The 19,086-nt window shown below is 34.3% G+C and overlaps 1 protein-coding gene across 1 annotated transcript; it reads left to right on the top strand.

Moving 5' to 3' along the window:
* The first annotated feature begins 16,468 nt into the window (after positions 1-16,468).
* LOC110682816 lies at positions 16,469-17,549 on the top strand. The gene is made up of 3 exons (XM_021859164.1): positions 16,469-16,660; positions 16,913-17,011; positions 17,104-17,549. Exons 1-3 carry the CDS (start codon positions 16,499-16,501, stop codon positions 17,176-17,178), a joined length of 336 nt encoding a protein of 111 aa, XP_021714856.1. The 5' UTR covers positions 16,469-16,498; the 3' UTR covers positions 17,179-17,549.
* Positions 17,550-19,086: the final 1,537 nt, after the last annotated feature.

Genomic DNA, 19,086 nt, shown 5'->3' with positions numbered 1-19,086 from the left:
AAACTGGAGGAAATGGCCTCGGAACTGCTTTCTCTTAAAGGCCAGGTGCAGGCTCTGGCAGATTCTCAAGCAACCGGATTTGCAGGCGTAGAGGCACAGCTTGCACAGGCTGAAGGCAAGTTTAGTGAAGGCAACAAGGAGATCTTGGAAACTATCAACAGAGTAGCCTTTGAGGAAGTCGAGGAAGACTCTATTGATCCCACAAATCCAACCCTTGATCCTACCAATGCAGCCTTTTAAATCCTTGATTGCACTTATTCTAATTTCATATGTTGAACAATTTTATTTTGGTCTTGTTTAATCTCTCTGAACTTTGGTTTGTACGCCTTTATCCTTTGCTACATTCTCTATGTTCCTCTTCTATTTCCTAAATCGGAACTTGGCTCGTATTTTTCATATGATTGTGTGAGGTTGCTGATGATTTAGTACCTAACTTATTTTTGCCTTGCATTATTTGAGCTCACTATTCCCTACGTAGTCTAGTGGGAGTATAGCAAAATGTTTTTTTTCAATCTTTTGATAATGCCAAAAGGGGGAAAAGACAAACTTCATGGCGGCTAAAGTGTTTACCAAGGAACTCACACATCGAAGGTACAAACTTTTCTAAGTTAATAAAGTCCTAGTAATCTAAGTTTTTAAACTTTTTCTAAGATTTTTAAAGTCTTTGTTAATTTTTTCTCTTTTGCTCAGTCTTTTTAAAATAAATACTTTTTAGCTTTTTTTTAAGTTCTTTAATTACTCTGTTTTTTTTTTTGTTTTCATGTCTTACTTTAAATTTCTGTTGCATGCCTGGATGATTTTATTTACTTAAGTTTGTCAATGTTTGTCATCATCAAAAAGGGGGAATTTGTTGAGCCTTTTGATTTTGATGGACAAATTGACAAACTCGACTAATGAATGTTTTGAGTCTTTGGTGAATAAAGGGTTCAAGCAAAGTTCGTTCCGGAGTAGGAACTTGGATGCGGAGTAGCATTCTTTAAAAAGCCTCGTGCAAATCTCACGTTCTAGTTTTAATTGTGAGCACTCAATAATATAAAGTCGGAAAGGAACTCAATGACTTATGTTAAAGACTACTGGAATAAAAGTTAGTTTTAAAAGATAATTTCTTAAAGAAAAGATAATTTGTAAAAGTTTTAATAAAGATAATTATCGAAGATAATTATCTAGTTGTTTTAATAAATAATAAATTTATCTTTTCAAATAAAATCTTTTTAAACAAACTTTTGATAATCTTTTAAATAAATATTTGATAAAGTTAGCAAGTGGTTTTTCTGTGAGAAAATCTTTTATACGGCTAATGGTTATCAAGTTGTTAGGATAGTGGTTTAATTAGATAAGGCTAGGAAACCTCTTCATGATCACAATCTGTCAAGATAACTCCACAAGTTGTTAGTGGGTTGTTGACATGTGGACGTGATTATGGTGGAGGTTAATGACTAAGCCTTCTCTATAAATACTCATGCAAACTATCTCAGAAAAACATAACTCTTGAGCATAAAAATTCCAGTAGCCATCTAATAACATAAAGAGAGTTATTTTCCTTCATATATTCTTGAGTGCAATAGGTATTTGTAATCACAGATTGTATTCAAGTACTTAGGGGTTGGGATTGTGAGTTTGTAAAGTGAGGTCAAGGAAGCTTCGTTGCTGAAGTCTTCTGTGAGAGTTGGGAACAAGTTCCTAATTTGTGGAACTTGTTAACGGGTTTGAATCTTCACTTGTAAAGAGTTTGATTACTTAGTGGAAATTTAGAAAAGCCTATATCTTCTCTCGTCACTATTTCATTTAGTTAAATTCCGCAAAAAGTTTTTAGATTTCACCTCAAATACAATTCACCCCCCCTCTTGTATTAGCCAGTTAGACTTTCACACATCTACACGTCCTACACAGTACGGCGGAATTCTTTGATTTTCGAGGGAATCGCTAATAATCTCACACATGGCTACGGAGTATGTCATAAGTGAATTAAGTGATTAGATTTGTCCCTTTTCTTTTAAAAGAAAACAGAACCACGGTTTATAAGGACGAGTAATGAGAATCAATCCCAGAATTTCTTAAAAGTGGGAAGGAAGCTCTAACAATCTGTCCCTCACACTCATATTTGTCCAAAATTAACAAAGCATCCATAATACAACTAGTAGTTATTACGGAGTAACATATATTCCATATTTTAAATATTGTTAAACTAAAGATATTCAATTTATTCACTTCACCTTACTTTTCTTGAAATGAAATTATTTCACTAAACCAAAATCATTTATATTGAACTAATTTTTTTTTTAATAGAATTGAAATTATTTTTGCTAAACTTAAATTATTTTTACTGGTTTCCTCTATTATATTTCTTTTTTAAAGTTATTGATTTTTAATGAAATGAAATTATTTATACTGAACTGGAATTATATTTATTGAACTAAACATATTTTTACTGAACTGAATATTATTTTTTTAAGGGGAAGTGGACAGGACCTTAAAAAGTTGATTTTTTGATATAAATATTCAATTATATATATATAAGAAAACATAATTACTCGTGTATCTCTTTATTATAATTATTTATAATTTATAGTACATGTATACATTTATTAGTACTTATTTAAATGCGTTTGAAGTTGGACAAAAAAGCAATTAGAGATAAGAATAAAGTAGAGGTGAAAGTAATTCCGTTTAAAACCAAACCGAACCGCAAATCAAACTGAATAAGCAATATGGTTAGGTTTTTCTTTTAATATGGTGCGGTTTGGTTTTGAAAAATAAAATAAAATATGGTTTGTCGTTTGGTTTCAGTTTTGAGTTTAGAAAAACCGAAAACCGAACTACAAACTGAAATTTAGGATTCCTAATTACGGCCTAGAGTCCAATCCCTTCATATATAAGGCAACCAAAAAAAAAAAAAAAAAAAAAAAAAAAACTAAACTCTTGCGCCATCATTAGGACTTGCAATTTGTTAATAGCCTAATATATAACATTTGTTTGCTTTATTTTTGGAAAACTAAATTAAATCAAGCCCAAATACACAGGTTTTGAAAAATTATGCCCAAAAAATAGTACGAAACAACATTAGGTCCAAAATTGCGGTTTGGTTTGGTTTTTTTTTTTTTTAAAAAAAAAAATCGAATTAAATATGGTGTGGTTTGGTTTAGACCGAATAGCAATATGGTACGATACGATTTGAAAAAATCCAAACCGAATTAATATGGTTTGGTTTCGGTTTGGGCTATAAACCACACCGCAAACCAAACTTTCAGCCCTAGAATAAAGGGTGTATAAGATATAGTTAATTGGTTTGTGACTTAGTGTCAAATGCAACCAAAATTTACTAAAATTAACATATGATATATGGTCACATATCTGATCATATTAGACCAATTCAAAAAATAGTACGTAATTTAAATCATTAGGCATTGTTTTCTTCATCTTATTTTTATTTCTTATTATTTATATGTTAAAATCAAACCATATTAAATCAAGAAACTCAACAAAACAATTCATCCCTCTAGGTTTTCTCCTTGGGAGGGTTTTTTGGTTCCCTCTAGGGTTTTTCTAGCCTTCATTGTTAGATTTTTTCTGCTTTTTTGAAGGTTTTCCTTCACTCTTCTCCTTTTCTCTCTTTCTCTATCATCTCTTTTCTTCTGCTCTCAATTGTAATTTTTGTAGGGGCTTCCACCGATGTTTTTATCAGTGGTAAGCCCCAAAAACTTTTTAATTTCTTTCAATAAATGGATCCCATCTTTATGATGGTGTTGATCTTATTAAGTTTAATTTCTTTGTTTGTTCGTCTGCCAAAGATTGAAGATTTAGGGTTTCATAGTATTCGGAAGTATCTAGAAGGCCATATGAGTTTTTTCACCCAAACAACTATTCATCCGTGGATCTCAAGCTAAATTAGTGCTAACTCACAGATTGTATTGTTTCGGATGAAGTTTTTTGTTAAGGCGATTGTTGATCGAATCTGCAATGTAACTAGTTCTAAGGTGATTTGTATTTGTGTTGAAATTTTAGATTTCCTAGGAATTGTTTATAACTTGTAAATGTTGTTTGGCTATCTTTCGTTAATGAAATCCTTTTTCTTCTTGTAAAAAAAAATAGAAGTAAAAATCAAACCATATTAGAACACCTCAAAGTAAATTTAGACCATAGCACACCAAGTCTTCTCTTTTTTTTTTTTTTTTTTTTAATTTATTTTTTGAAACCACCAAGTCTTCTTTTTTTTTTTTTTTTTGAAACCACCAGCAAGGGAATATATTAAGAACGATCGATTTCCGCCAAAGTGAGAAGACTTTGGGGAAAAGGACCCAAACAAACACGTTCGTTACAACCATTAGTTTCCCACCTCGCTACAAGGTGAGCTAGAGTATTTCCCGCCCTCTTAACATGAGACAAACGAAAAGCATTAAAAGACATAGAAAGACTTGCAATATCGTCTAACAGCATACAAAAAGGATCGTAACCAGCAACTCTTCTCTTCACCACATCAACAACATTACTTGCATCACTCTCCATATGGATTTTGGTATAGCCCAACCTAGAAGCTACTTGAAGCCCAAATCTGCACGCAGCAGCCTCAGCCAAAGCAGGAGACCATCGAGCAAACTCTCGTTGTACAGTAGCAAGAAGGATCGTACCCCATTTATCACGAATTACTACTCCGAGCCCTGTCACACCACCTATGTAAGCGTCACAATTCACCTTCACGAAACCAGACCCTAGAGAGCTCCAGGAGTTCGCTAACGAAGAAGAATTTCTTTGCCCAGGTTTAAACACCTTCACTGCATACTCCCCATACTCTCTGACAGAACGCAGCAAGCCTGAAGCCACAAGAACAGGGCAAAAAGGGTCATGCCCAAACATTGCTTTATTTCTGCACCACCACGCTGCCCACGCCAGAGTAGCAATTTCGAGCAGTTCCTTCCTAGTTACCTTGGCAGCTAACCACATAAATCTGGCTGTGAAGCTCACCGATGGTGCTTGCATTACCAAGTCTTTGAGACTGTTATGTGCCCAGATTGCCTCAGCAGCAGAGCACTCGAAGGTAGAGTGGATAATGGACTCCTCATCACCCCACGTACAATCCTTTACAGGAATCATATGACTATAGTTTAGCCTTTCCCCAACCGCTAGAAAACCCTTACTTGCCCTCCACAAAAAGTGGCATAATTTAGGAGGCCCTGCAAGTTCCAGATTGTTCTCCATATGTCATCGCATTGTTGTCCAGTAAGTACCATGTGACTTTGTTTGCTGAGCCAATAACCCGATTTGACACTATATTCTCCCGACTTCGAAGGCCACCAAAACATGGTATCACAAGTATTTCGTATAGACAAAGGCAGGACAGGATTAGAGCTTGATCAGATGCACAAAAATTCTCATGAATAGCATTCACACGCCAAGAGTTAGTGGAGTGGTCAATAAGTCACAAACTCTCAAAGTTAAGTCACTGTTTGGAAGGGGAGTTAGGACACTAACAGATGAGTTTCCTGGCAGCCATGCACTACTCCACACATTGATATCACAACCATTCCCCACCCTCCACTTCAAACCCTCCAAAAGCAACGGTTTAGCACCCTAAATACTCCACCATGTATTACTCGGGTCGTGGCCACAATAAGCATCCAACACATCCTAGTGTTTAAAATATTTTGCCTTTAAAATCGACTGAAGAAGTGTACCTTGATATGGTGAAGTCTCCAGCTTTGCTTATCCAGTAATGCACGGTTGGAACACTGGAGATCACGGAAACCCATACCACCTAATTTCTTAGGCTTGCATAAGTCCTCCCATTTTTGCCAATGTAGCTTCCTAGCTGTACCGGTAGAGCCCCACCAAAATCGAGCAAACATTGAGTGGATATCATCAATGAGACCGTCCGGGATTTTAAAAATGCACATCATATAAGTCGGAATGGCTTGAGCAAACCGCTTTGATAAGTACTTCCTTTCCCGGTTTTGACAATAATTTTTCTTTCCACCCTTGCAATTTCGTCCATATCCTCTCCTTCAAACAAGCGAAAATAGCCTTCTTTGATCTACCAATGATGGTTGGGAGGCCAAGGTACTTCTCATGTCGATCTACCTCTCTAACACCCAAAGTATCCACAATCTCAATCCTCCGGTGAGCAGAAACTTTCTTACTAAAAGCTACTTCTGTTTTGCTGAGATTGACTTGTTGACCCGACGCTCTCTCATATTTGCTAATAATATTAGCTATCACAGAGCATTCACGCATATTAGCTCTAGCAAAAAGAATACTGTCATCGGCAAAGAACACGTGCGATACACGGGGATCTCCATAACATATTCTAGCACCATGGATTTGCTTCTCTCTATCCGCCTTACGTAGTAACATAGAAAAAGCATCTGCGCACAACAGAAAGAGATATGGCAATATGGGATCACCCTACCTCAGGCCTCTAGTGGGAGTGACCGAACCTGAAATTTGCCCGTTAATTTTAAAAGCAAAACTCACACTCTGCAGACAACTCAAAATTCTGTCACACCAGGATTTAGAAAACCCCATTTTTCTCCATTACCTTCAACAAAAAACCCCATTCCACCCGATCGTAAGCCTTACTCATATCCAGTTTCAATGTAATGATACCATTTTTCCCTTCTCCACTTCTTTTCATCGAATGAAAATTTTCAAAGCCACAAGAGCATTATCTGTAATAAGTCGTTTCGGTACAAAAGCACTCTTCTGATTTTGTGAAATAACCCCCCCTAAAATTCCCTTCAGTTTATTAGCCATTGTTTTCGAGATTATTTAGTATATTACATTACAACAACTAATAGGCCTGAATTCTGAAATAACAGTCGGATCCTTGCATTTTGGAATAAGCACAATACAAGTATTATTCACATCCGCTAAATCCACCTCCCCCCTCCACCATTTTTTCACAAAATCAGTAATATCAGAACTAACAATATGCCTTGAAAGAGAAGAGCATGCATACCCTTGGGCCCTGGTGCTTTATTCGGGTGCAGTTGAAATAAAGCATTTTTACTTTCCTCCTCCGTCGGCTCACGATCAAGAATGACATTCATATCTTCCGACACAACATTATCAATAAAGCATCCTGGAAACCGGTTGGAGAGCTTGTGGCAAAGATATTTGAGAAATATGCCGAAATTAATCTATCGAGATCAACCCGCTGCTTTAACCAAACACCATTATCATCAAATAACCCCTCAATTCTGTTTTGTGCTTTTCTCTGATATGCCTATTTTATATAGTGATTTAGCCCCGTCCCTTGGTCATATTTTGGAATATTTTTTGCTCTATGGAGCTACTTTTATTACTAATATGCGTTTTCTAGTGTTTTCGTAGCCTTGGTATTATTTTATAGGAAATTGCAGATTTGGAGCATTTTCCCAGACTTATTTGAGCCACTACGAGCATTGGAGTAGGATCGCATTCATATGAGCATATTTCGAAGCCCAAGACCGCGTTGAAGCAATCAAACCGGTGATTAAGGGCTCGGTGAAGAAAAAGAGACCGAGGCACTGGATCGAGTTATAAGGACCCAAAGAGGAAATCCGGATTGGGCCAAGAAATTAGCCCAATCGAAGATTCCATTGATGTCCGGATGCTCGCCCGACTGAGGGTACCCTCGCCCTGAGGCGCGCACGGCCGGGCAAGGCAGATAGAGAAGAAGCACTCCTCGCCCTAAAGAGCCCGACTGGGCGCGCGAGAGAGAGTCCACCAGCCGAAGGCAGGCCTAGTCGGGCGAGATGGCGCCCAACCGGGCGCGTGTTTCTGAGGATCGTTTAGCAATTTTTAATCTTTGTTTTAGCTTAGGATTTTTAGCTTTAGTATAAATACGCTTTGTTAAGCGAGATTTGCAACGTCTTTCATTAGTAAATTCCAGATTTTTAGTTTTAAACTTTAGATTATTACTCTTGTTCTCTCAACTCTTTTTGATTTATGCAATTCATTATTTCCGTTTAGTTTGGTAACGATTTATTTCCCTTTTATTTTCAGTAATTTAATTGCTTTGATTAATCATGTCTTGTTTTATTGCTTTGTTTGGTTGAGATTTTAATATGTGTGAGTCATTTTATTTCTAGGGTTTGTGGGGATCCATAAATAATATAAAGGGTAATTTATTATTGTTAATTGTTAATGCTTGATTGATTTCCAATTGATTGATTTAATGCTATGCAATTAGATTTGGCCAGGTTTAATTGTGTGAGTTATGCAATATTGATTCGAGATTCGAGAGATGAGAATTGATGTTTAGGCTTAGTTTCAATAGGTAGGTTAATTTATAAATGGTTAAGTCAAGATTCGAGAGATGCGATTTAATGCCGGTAGATTAATTCTGTGATTGTAATACGTAGCAAAAGCCCTTTATGATCTGATTAATTGATGCATTGATGATTGATTATTGTGTTTTACCCTAGAATATTATTTATTGGTGAACCTATACCCTAGGCTTTGATTATTGATTTCTCCTTAGTTTAAATTGCTTTAATTTATTTATTCTCCTTAGATTAATTCTCACAAAACAATTTGGTTACTTGCTTATTTAGATTATATTTAATTATTTAGGAATAGAAAGACTTTGTTTCCCTGTGGATTCGACCCTACTTCCCTATCTGCTTTAGTTAAAGGACTTAGGTAATTCTTTTGATTAGGTGATACGACTTTATCCTATCAGCCTTGTGATGGAAGTACTTGGTATTCTTGTCACCATCCCGGAGTTCATTAACTCGTGCTCTAGCAAACCAATAAGTTTCTTCAAGCATTTTCAAAGAGTCGAGCTCCGAAATAATAGTATTGCATTGCTCCAATTTAAGACCGTCCATCACCCCCCCCCCCCCGCTTCTTTTAACTCCTTAAGTAGTTTCTCCTTATCTTTAATATTCTTCCTTACTGACCCAAAAGAGAGCGCTGCCCAAGATCCCAACTTTTCACCACATAAAGCAATTTTTTGAGTAATTCCCAAGTCAACCCCCTCTGCCCATCCCTTAGACACCACCCCACTACACTCATTATTTGACAACCATAAAGGCTTAAATTTAAACGCATTACCACCCCACATATTATTTCTTCTTTCTATTGTAGAAGCTATTATTGGAGCATGGTCAGAGTTTAATATGGGTAAATTCCTCACCTCAGTTTCGGGAAACATAGAGCACCACCCCACATCAGCTAAAAATTGGTCAAGTCGTTCTCTAACATAAGTTTGCCTCGTCCTCCCTCTCTCCCAAGTGAAAATACTACCTTTGAAACCGAGATCTCGAAGAGAGCACATATTAACGACATCTCTAAATGCATCAATGAGTCTATCACATCTCGGAACCCCACCTTCTTTCTCCGTCTCACTCATAATCTCATTGAAATCACCAAAGAAAATACAAGGTATGTGTAATACCCCGTATTTTTAAAATGTATTTTCTAATTAATTAATTAATATTTTCAAAAAAGGGTATCTTAGTAATTTATTTTACTATTTGAGCTTTGGAGCCAAAATGATATTTGAATTTTGGCGCCAAATAAATTTTAAAACTCAATAATTATTTTGGATTTTGGATAAGATTTATTATCCATTTATTTTATTTTAAAAACCGGATTATTTATATATTTTGGATATTTTAATTAAAGAAAAAACTATATTTTATTATTTAATTAATAAGGACCGAAATTCCTAATTATTTACTAAGATTTTCTTATTTTCCTAGTGTGGAAAATCTAATTTTCTAGGTTAATTTATTTAGTGAATAATTGGTATTTTTTTAATTAATTATTTTATACAATAAATATTATTTACACAATTATTTTTAATTCCTTAAATCTAGCAAAATAACTCCCTAAAATATACTAATAGGATCCAAAAATTTGAGCTATGGAAGCTCAATATTTTCGGCCCTCATGGTCAAATTTTGGGTGATTTATTTTGGAAAATTGTATTTTTAATTACCTCCTTAAAATATCTTATTTTCTTTAATTTTATTTCTCCATCTCCTAAATATTTGATCATCTTATTTTCCTACCTTATATCTTCCTTGATTATTCCCCAAGTAATCTCTTTGCCATACAGTGCCGGGGCTAAAATCGCAAATTATTTATGGGGCCCTGTTCAACTTTTTAAAATGGGGCCTTCTACTCGATAAATTTAATACCCAATTTTTATTTGATAAAAAAATTCGTTACATCAGAAAATTCGTCAAAATTAAATTAATCACTTAAAAAGAGTAGCTCATTTTGCATGTTTTGTAGCAAAATCATCGATGACATTCTCTATATCGACTTCATCTAAAAGATCAGATTCAATTGCCATCAAAGCGAGTCCATTTAATCTTTCTTGTGACATGGTCGTCCTTAAGTACGATTTTAGCAACTTTAACTTTGAAAAACTCCGTTCTGCAGAAGCAACAGTTACAGGAATTGTTAATAATATCCTATATGCAATTGTTGCATTTGGGAAGCAAGTATATCGTTTTAAAAAATTTAATAAATCAATTGCTCCCATTTTCTCCTTGGGTAAAAACTCTCTAAGCCATGTTAACTCAACAAATAAATCCTGTCCATCAACATCAGAAACCTCACCTTTCTTAAGAGCATTTTCAAAATTAATACAACAAGATAAAAGTTTCTCATCATCCATCGAATGCAATTTATCAGAATTGAACAAAAAGCCAAAGATATTCTCATACGATTCATATTGTTCAAACCTTATTTCCAATGATGCAATAGTTTGATCCACAATGTATATAAAATATTGGATTCTAAAAGATTCCTCAGGAGATAATAGTGTTTCATTACCATCTATTTCATCAAATTGTCTTTTTCTACGTATTATACGTCTTTGAGGAAATATAGGATCAATTCCAATTTCAATAGCTATTTTTTTTGCAATATCCATGGCCTTTGAAAAACCATTCTCTCTACATTTTTTAAAAAAGGAAATCAGTCCTGTAATCTCACTAATGGCAATATCAATCAGCATATCCTGGGATTGTAATTGTTTACTAACAAAGTTTACAGCACATAAAATTTCATACCAAATGATTGTAGCAAGCAAAAATTCAAAACTACCAAGCTCATTGTTTGCTAAAGATCTAGCTTCACTTTGAAGTTTATGGTCATTGTCAGCATCAGCTACTTCAAGTATCTCAGTTATTTGAAATCTAATTGCTTTGATACTTTTAACACGACTTTCCCATCGAGTGGCAGATAATGAATTAAGAGTTAAACCTTTAACATTTTCTTTTAAAATATGCCATCTCTTGGTAGAACTAACAAATATAGTATAAATGCGTTGGACTATTCCAAAGAATTCCCTTGCTTTAGGTGAAGCATTTGCAATGTCACACAAAACTAAATTAAGACTATGATAACCACATGGAGAATAAAAAGCTCTAGAATTCAAATCCAATAGTCTCTTGGGAGATGAAAAATTGGGAGATTAACAACGGTTTAATAATTAATTTCATCTTCAAATTGAAGATTCAACCGTTGAAATTATGAACTAATATGGGGAAAAATAATTTTGGGAGATGAAAAACTTTGAAAATTAATTGAATAATTGAAGAAAATGAAGATAATGTTAGAAAGTAAATAAGAAAATATAGAGTTTAGAAGATATAGAGTTTTTTTGGAATTAGAATAGTAGATTGAAAAATTTTTGGGAAAAAAGAAATCTGAATTTTTGGGAAAAAATATCAGACTACATTCAATGAATCAATGTATTGATGAAATCGAAGCTAGCTGTCAGCTCCCAAAAAAATTAGAAAATTGTATCATGTAGGTCTCGAGCCCAAGACTTTGTATACACAATGCAATTGCTCTAACCACTACACCAACTGCAATTTCATGATATTATACAAAACTTAATGACATATATCTAGATTTTGGGGCCCCTCAAATTTGGGGCCCTATTCCGTCGACCACCTTGCGTTGGCCCAGAACCGCCCCTGTTGCCATATTATTTTTCACGGCAACACACTTTCCTTAATTCTATTATTCTTTATCACCTTAATATCAAAACTTTCCATATTTCTTTCATTCTCTTCTCCAAGTAATTCCTTAATTTTTTTTTTTTACCATAATTCTTCCTACATTCTCCTACCATAATTCTTGCATGAGCTAGCCTATAAATACCCCCTCATACCTCTCATATTCTTCACACCAAAAACTCAATTCTCTTCTTCTCTCTTACTCTTCTTTTCCCTCAATCTTTTCTTACTTTTCTTCTCCTCTTTTCTAAAAGAAAATCAACCCGTATATTTTTGGAGCCAATTTTCGGGCACTGTTGGTAAGTTTTGGGTTTTGCTATTTCACGGAAAATTGTTCCTCTCAAAAACTCCTTGAGGTTAGGCTCAAGAATCACCCAATTCAGAGTTATATCAAATTAAGGAGTTATGATCTCTACAAGTTCTGCCTATTCTTTCCAACGCAAATTCAATTCTCTTTAATCATATTCCTTTATTTTCTTCACGGTTAGTTTTCTAAAATATAAATACCTATTTCAAAGTTATAATTTTATATTAAAGTATTATTTTTAAAAGAGTTTATAGTCCATGCACATTAGATTTGGGTTTATGTCTAAAAATGTTGTGATAACCTTATGACCTGGTTATGTTAATTGCAAGGTGTATTCGTGATTGAACTTTGAAAGTGCGAAGTGTTGATTGATATTCGGAATCAAGGTACGTTTAGGTGGCTAGATACCTTCGAAAGTGATTGGTTTGAATAATAGCATGTTTTATATGATTTTATTTGTGATTGAATTAAATTGATTTGAATCATGATTTATGAAATAAAGTATGTTTGGAGGTATTGATTTTAATATTTGTTTTAATAAATGTATTTTTAAAGGATTGATTTAATATCATGTTTTGAATGGTTTGAAATTATTTATTATGTTTAAAGGAATTTGGTTTTAAAAAAAAAGTATGTTGGATTGTTTTAAAGAGTTTTTTTTTAAAAAGGTTTTTCAAAGGAAGAGTTATTGATTTTGAAAAGTTATTTATATGAGATTTAATTCTCAAGTATTTATTAAAAGGTTGATTTTGAAAGCACGTTGAATTAAATAAAAAGGAGTTTTGAGTTAACCTATTATAAAGGTTGATTTTATTTAATTATTTATTAAAGCTTTACAAGCATGTTATTAGTAATCCCACTATGCGGATTTGGTTGATAAGACTTTGGACTTTGTATGACCGAGTCTTTCCTCAAGAATAGACTTGCAATATAAGGAGACTAGCTTGGGAGATGTGCACACTTGGGTGAAGAATTGGTTTTAAAAAGAGGAATTGGTTTTATTGAATTGCTTATTGAAATATTGAATTATTGGAATTGGTTTTATAAATCGTTTCATCGAAATATTGAATTATTGAGAATTGGTTTTGAAACATGAGTTTTCGAATTCATTGGATTAATTATTGGAATTAGTTTTAGAAGCATGTTTGCAAATAAATCGAGTTTACATTTTCTTACACTTCTTGTACTTAGCATATTTTGCTAATCCGTATTTCCTATTTGTTTTGGTTTGCCCTGTTTACCGTAATGGTAAGCAGTGTTGACTTATTTCAGGTGGAGTCAAGAATTATGCATATGGGAGTCCCAGGAATGTTCTTCACCTAGATTAGGAAATGTTGGTCTTTGTTCAATTATGAGTACTTATGACTATGGTTACTATTTATATTACTATTAATAAAGAAAGTATTGAAGTTTCCGCTGCAAAGTATTGATTTTGGTTAGTAAGTTTGAGTAGTCTTGCGTAATCAAGCGGCGGTAATACGCCTAAGTCTATCTCTACGATATAAGTATACGTATTATACTAGTATTTGCGTAGAGGGAGATTTGGGGGTGTTACAATATGGAGCATTCAGATTTTAGAGTGGACATAAGAGACCATGTCATATGTTTATTCGATGGTTCCGGCCATTGCATCTATATATCCCAATCGCCCTCCAAACAGACACAATCGTTCTCATTCAACACATCAACTACAAAATGGTGAGACGAATAAGACACCACATTCACACTAACATCCTTCCACAAAAATCCCATCCCTCCCGATCTACCCGTACTACTAATACAGACACCATCTGCAAACCCGCATCTATTTTTTATAGTCCTCAATCTACCATCATCAATCTTCGTCTCCATGATAAAGATGATGTTTGGCCTCTCTCTCCAACAAAGATCTTGGAGAGCCTTCTTAGTCCACGGGTTGCCAATCCCGTAGACATTCCAACTCAAGATTTTCATTTCTTTTCAGGGGCTTGGCCTACACCAAGACCCTCTACTTTGTTTGCGGTTTCATAAAAGTTGCCACTTTGTGATCCACCTTAATTTTCTTTCCTCACCACACTCCATTTGCTCCTCCTTTTCTATGACAGAGTGTACACCTCTCTTCTTTGACATACTATCATCAACCGCTCCTTTTGACACATCCATTTCTGTCTCAGTATTTCCCCTCGTATTGTTTCGACCAACCCTCTTCCAAGACCGAGCACCACCAGCAACCTTCGAAGGCTCCTTCTCTAAGCTACCAGGTAACATCTTATCAACAACAATATCCGCCCCTCTATTAGTAACATCCGTATCGATCAGAGCCATATCAGAGTGTTGTTCCGGGTTGTTTTGAACACCAACAGCCACCAGTTTCATCCTGAACAGCCACCAGTTTGATTGAACGAGCTTTCGGGGATTGATCAGAGTCCGCAGAAGGGACGAGAATAACAACTTTCGGGCAGCCCCAGGTGGCCCCAGAGGAATGGCCTTGGGGTCATTTGTAGTTGGTTCTCTGAATCCTTGCGACATCGGACGGTTGCTCATTGGCCTGAACTTCTTTCAGTAATAGAATTTGAACCTCATTGAAGAACTGAAAACAAAAAGGTTTGTCTCAATCATACGAATCGCGACATTATCATCGATCCGCCATAGATTCTTAAGTACACGCTTCATCGCTTCGAATTAAACGGTTTCCTTGTGAGTAATTTACCCCACCAAGGACAGAGCAATTCTAGGATTGGAAGCCCTCTCATCCACGTTTTCCTCAGAATTACGAAAAAACAAAATTTTCTTCTTCCGTCAATTTTAAATTTTCCCATTCCTTCACCAATTGTTCATCCATCGTTGATCAATTGATTCGTTAGCATCCACAAACTACAGAAAACAGAAGTTGTGACAACATAATCAACTTCGACCACAGTAACACGTAGTAACTGCCTTTTCTCTCTACCCTACTCGAGGGACTTGCTACCAAGTCTTCTTATTTTAATTTGCTTTTTATCTTTAAATTTTATTTGTAAAAATTATGAAAATAGAATCTTTGTAAATTATAAAATTTTAGCAATTTTAGTCTTGAAAAAAATACACATTAATACAAATTTTAACAATGTTTTTTTTTTTTTTTTTTTGGAAACCAATTCAACATGTCTTATAAAAAAATAAAAAAGCTTGTCTCATAATTATTACTCGTATTCAAAAAACAAAAGAATTGTTCTTAATATTTCTTTTTCTTATACATCAATGTACATGTTGAAGTTTATCAAATAGCTTTGAGAACGTATAAACCTAAAAAAAAGTTTATACGTTCGGATAAGGGTATTTTCTGCTGATGTAATTTTTTTTTTTTGCTCATTTTTAAAAAAAAGTTATCAAATGAGCAAAAAAAACCACCCTTGGTGCACATACTTTACAAGCACCCGAAAGTATATATGGAGTAATTGGTATGAACCAAAACATCTCATTTTGAGATACTAGTCATACTACCTCCGTATTTGTTGATATTCAATTGTTTTAATTTTAATTATGGAAAAAGTGGAAAAAACAGACATTGAATAAATATTAATTACACCAATTTACTCGTGAATTGCCGATAAATTCCCAACTTAAAACTAAAAAAGGAAATATATTAAATGCTTATATGCAGCTCTTAGAGCTATGTATAACATTACCCTTTAATTATTGGTCAAAAGTTTTTTTTATGCCAATAATATCTTTATACTTTAATTTACTCGTGAATGTCCATAATTCTTACAATTCTTACAAAACCTATATTTTTTTCTTAAAAAAATAAAAAAAAACCCTAAATCTTTATACTCTTTCCCATCAAAATGCAAAAAATCACCTACGAATCTACAATACGGACACACTAATCTCCGAGAAACGTAAGAAAAAATGGCAGATATCATGAACAGAAAACTACAATTAACCACTCAATATTCAATGCCCTCTTGCCCCTTCTACCTTTTTTCACCCAGAAAAAGTTTCACCATTTTCACAATTAACCCTTTCCCTTTTATTATTTTTTATTATCTTTTTATTTAATTTTTTTGTTTGGGTTGCTTCTTTACCAAATTCCATTACCAGACAGGGGAGGTGGAGAGAGAAAGTGAGAAGGGGTTAGACATGATAAAAACCCTGATTTTGATCAGATCTATCCATTGCAATACTCTATTTTGAATGGTCTGAAAATTCAATTTAATTTAATTCTAAAAAACAAAAAAAATTCATTAAAAAGATTTAATTTTTTTTGATTTCAATGGCAAGTGCTTCTGTGAAGATGAAGCCCATCAACAGGAATCAAGCTGGGCCTTCATCTTCTTCAAGCAAACCCATTTTAAAGAAAAAGATTGAACCTTCAAAATCTGTTGCTGATTCCAAGTTTAATAAGTCTGTCCCAGTAAAAACTGCAAAACCTGAGGTACCCATTTTCTGATTTTATGATTCTTTGTTTCTATTGGATTAATTAATGAATTTTATATTATAAATTGTCAGTTTTACATATTGGTTTATTGGGTGTTTGTTTATCCATGTGGGTAAGTGGATTATTGTTGTTTTGGAGTGTGGAGGATTAGACATGGGTACTTGACGTGAAATGAAAAGTCCGAGTAACATAGGCTTTCGTAACTATAATACAGCTGATTATTGTTTTTGTCATTGTTTGAATTTGAAGGAGAAAGGGAAAGCAGTTGTACCTGCAACACCTGTTAAGAAGAAAAGGGAGAAGAAGGTTTTCAGTTTGACAGGACAGAAATATGACCCTCCAGAGGAGGTATAATGGATTGAATTATTGATATAATTTTTCATTATAGCATATGTCTTGTCACATTGGTGTAACTTATTTATATGTGATCTATCTGACAGAGAGAGCCCCTGAGGATATTCTATGAATCGTTGTCAAAACAGATACCAAGTAGCGAAATGGCGGAATTCTGGTGAGCATTATAATGTTCTGTGCTTATTGTGATGGTATGTGCATCTATTGTTATTTTGTTCGGCCTTGGGTTGTTGCTGTAATGAGTATTCTATGGGGATATTATGTAAAGTGCATTATGTGAAGAAGAGATATCGCGCTACTTGTCTGACCGAGTTAGGAGACCTAGGACTTTGGAATTAGGATTGATTAGCATCACTGTGCATGTCAATCATGCATTCTTGAGGTGGAAATTAGTTTTAAGTCTTCTAACCAATGTTTTTGGCAACGTATGTTTTAAATATCTACATAATTGTTGCTCTTCCTTTACTTAATAAATAAGTTGATAATCATTGAACAAAAGTTAGACAACCAAATACAATTAAAATCGCATAAGTGTCACTTCAAATTGCATCAATATCTTTGCACTCTCATCTTTGAGGAAGGTTTGAGTGCTAAAAACTCTTCTTGTGCAATCAAATTTCTTAACTCATACAAGCAAAACATTAATACATCATTTCTCTACATAAAGTAGCATGACTTGTAACTGCACAATGCACACTGTTTCAGCTAAAAATTATTATACAGCTTGCTTCTTTTTTCTTTCTTCCTGCATAAATGACCAGCCATGTCTTCTCAACATCAAAGTGCAGCAGAGGCCTTAAAATGTTGAGAAAAAGTAGGATTTGTTGAACTACTGTCTGGTTTCCTTAGCATAACAACGGATGAAAAAAAAATAGATGATCACAAATTCAACTTCTCTCTTGGCAATAAAGAGGATCACTGTTGATTTGCCATGGTTTAAACTGTCTTTAGATGCAATTCTATTCTGAATTATGAACCATGTAACCTAAATTCTCTTTGGGTTAGCAGCGTTTTTACGTATATTTCTCTTCCGAGCTACCTTAGGATTAAAATTTCGTGCACTTCGGTTATTACAACAGGCTATGGATTTTGTTTCACTTAGGCTTTGGGGAAGAGGAATGCTTTACATGATATGGTATATAATGACATAACATGATTAGAAGCTGATTTTAGACATGGGTTGAGATGGAGTTATACAATTTCAACCTCAAGATTCTTATGGCTGCATGCCTGTATCAGGATTTGTCATTGGCATTCCAGAGTTTTGATATGAGTAATCATTTACTGCCATATAGCATCAGGTAACTCAGGTCATTGTCATATATTAGAGTGCTGATCTTGGAAGCTAAGTAGGTGTTTGGCTCATGTGACACACTCACTACATCTAGGGAAATTGGGAATTATTTAAAAATCAAAAAGTGATGGTATACACATTATATAATAAAATATCCAAAAAGGAATTAAGGTTGTGGCAAGGGAGGAAAACTAAGATGTAGCTGCACAATTAGATGTACCATTGATTCATCTAATAACAAATCATTAACAGTACAAAATCCTATCATTTTTAAGCTCACCTCTTTCACTTATTGATTCATTATTGGAAAATGTGAAGGTTCCAATTGAATTCATTACAGTTTTAATCAAAGTTGAAAATGGAGGAGAAAATATTGTGAACATAATATAATTAACTGAGAGATTGAATTTGAAGGTAGAAGGAATATAAGGACTAAAATGAGGAATGGAAGTTGAACATTGAAGTCTTAAAGGTGGAAGGTGAATGGGAAGAAGCAAAATTTGTCCCTAAAGGGTTTGTGTTTTTTAAAAAACTAGGTATACATATATGACTTATGGAGAATTGGTAAATAGACAGACAGAAAGTCTTTGAAGTGCAATTCCTTGGACTTCACCATAAAGTATTCTTGAAACAAATCTACTGTGGTATGAGTATGGAGATACATATGTGTAAAAGACTTGCCTTAAGGGGAGGGGCACTTTAGTTAAGGAAAATCAATTGAAGGAGGAGGATAGATTAATTAGAGAAATGGAAGCAGAATTTTTGAGAGAGTTTC

Source organism: Chenopodium quinoa, unplaced genomic scaffold (genome assembly GCF_001683475.1).
Source record: "Chenopodium quinoa cultivar QQ74 unplaced genomic scaffold, ASM168347v1, whole genome shotgun sequence".
In the NCBI taxonomy this organism is placed as follows: Eukaryota; Viridiplantae; Streptophyta; class Magnoliopsida; order Caryophyllales; family Amaranthaceae; genus Chenopodium; species Chenopodium quinoa.
Note: the sequence above shows the minus strand (reverse complement) of the source record. Positions and strands in the feature narration are given on the sequence as shown.

Bases quoted from the DNA above. Each gene is read 5' to 3' on its own strand.
- LOC110682816 (XM_021859164.1), top strand. From the start codon at position 16,499: ATGGCAAGTGCTTCTGTGAAGATGAAGCCCATCAACAGGAATCAAGCT. The intron at 16,661-16,912 runs GTACCCATTTTC...TTGAATTTGAAG, and splicing joins TAAAAACTGCAAAACCTGAG to GAGAAAGGGAAAGCAGTTGT. The intron at 17,012-17,103 runs GTATAATGGATT...TCTATCTGACAG, and splicing joins AATATGACCCTCCAGAGGAG to AGAGAGCCCCTGAGGATATT.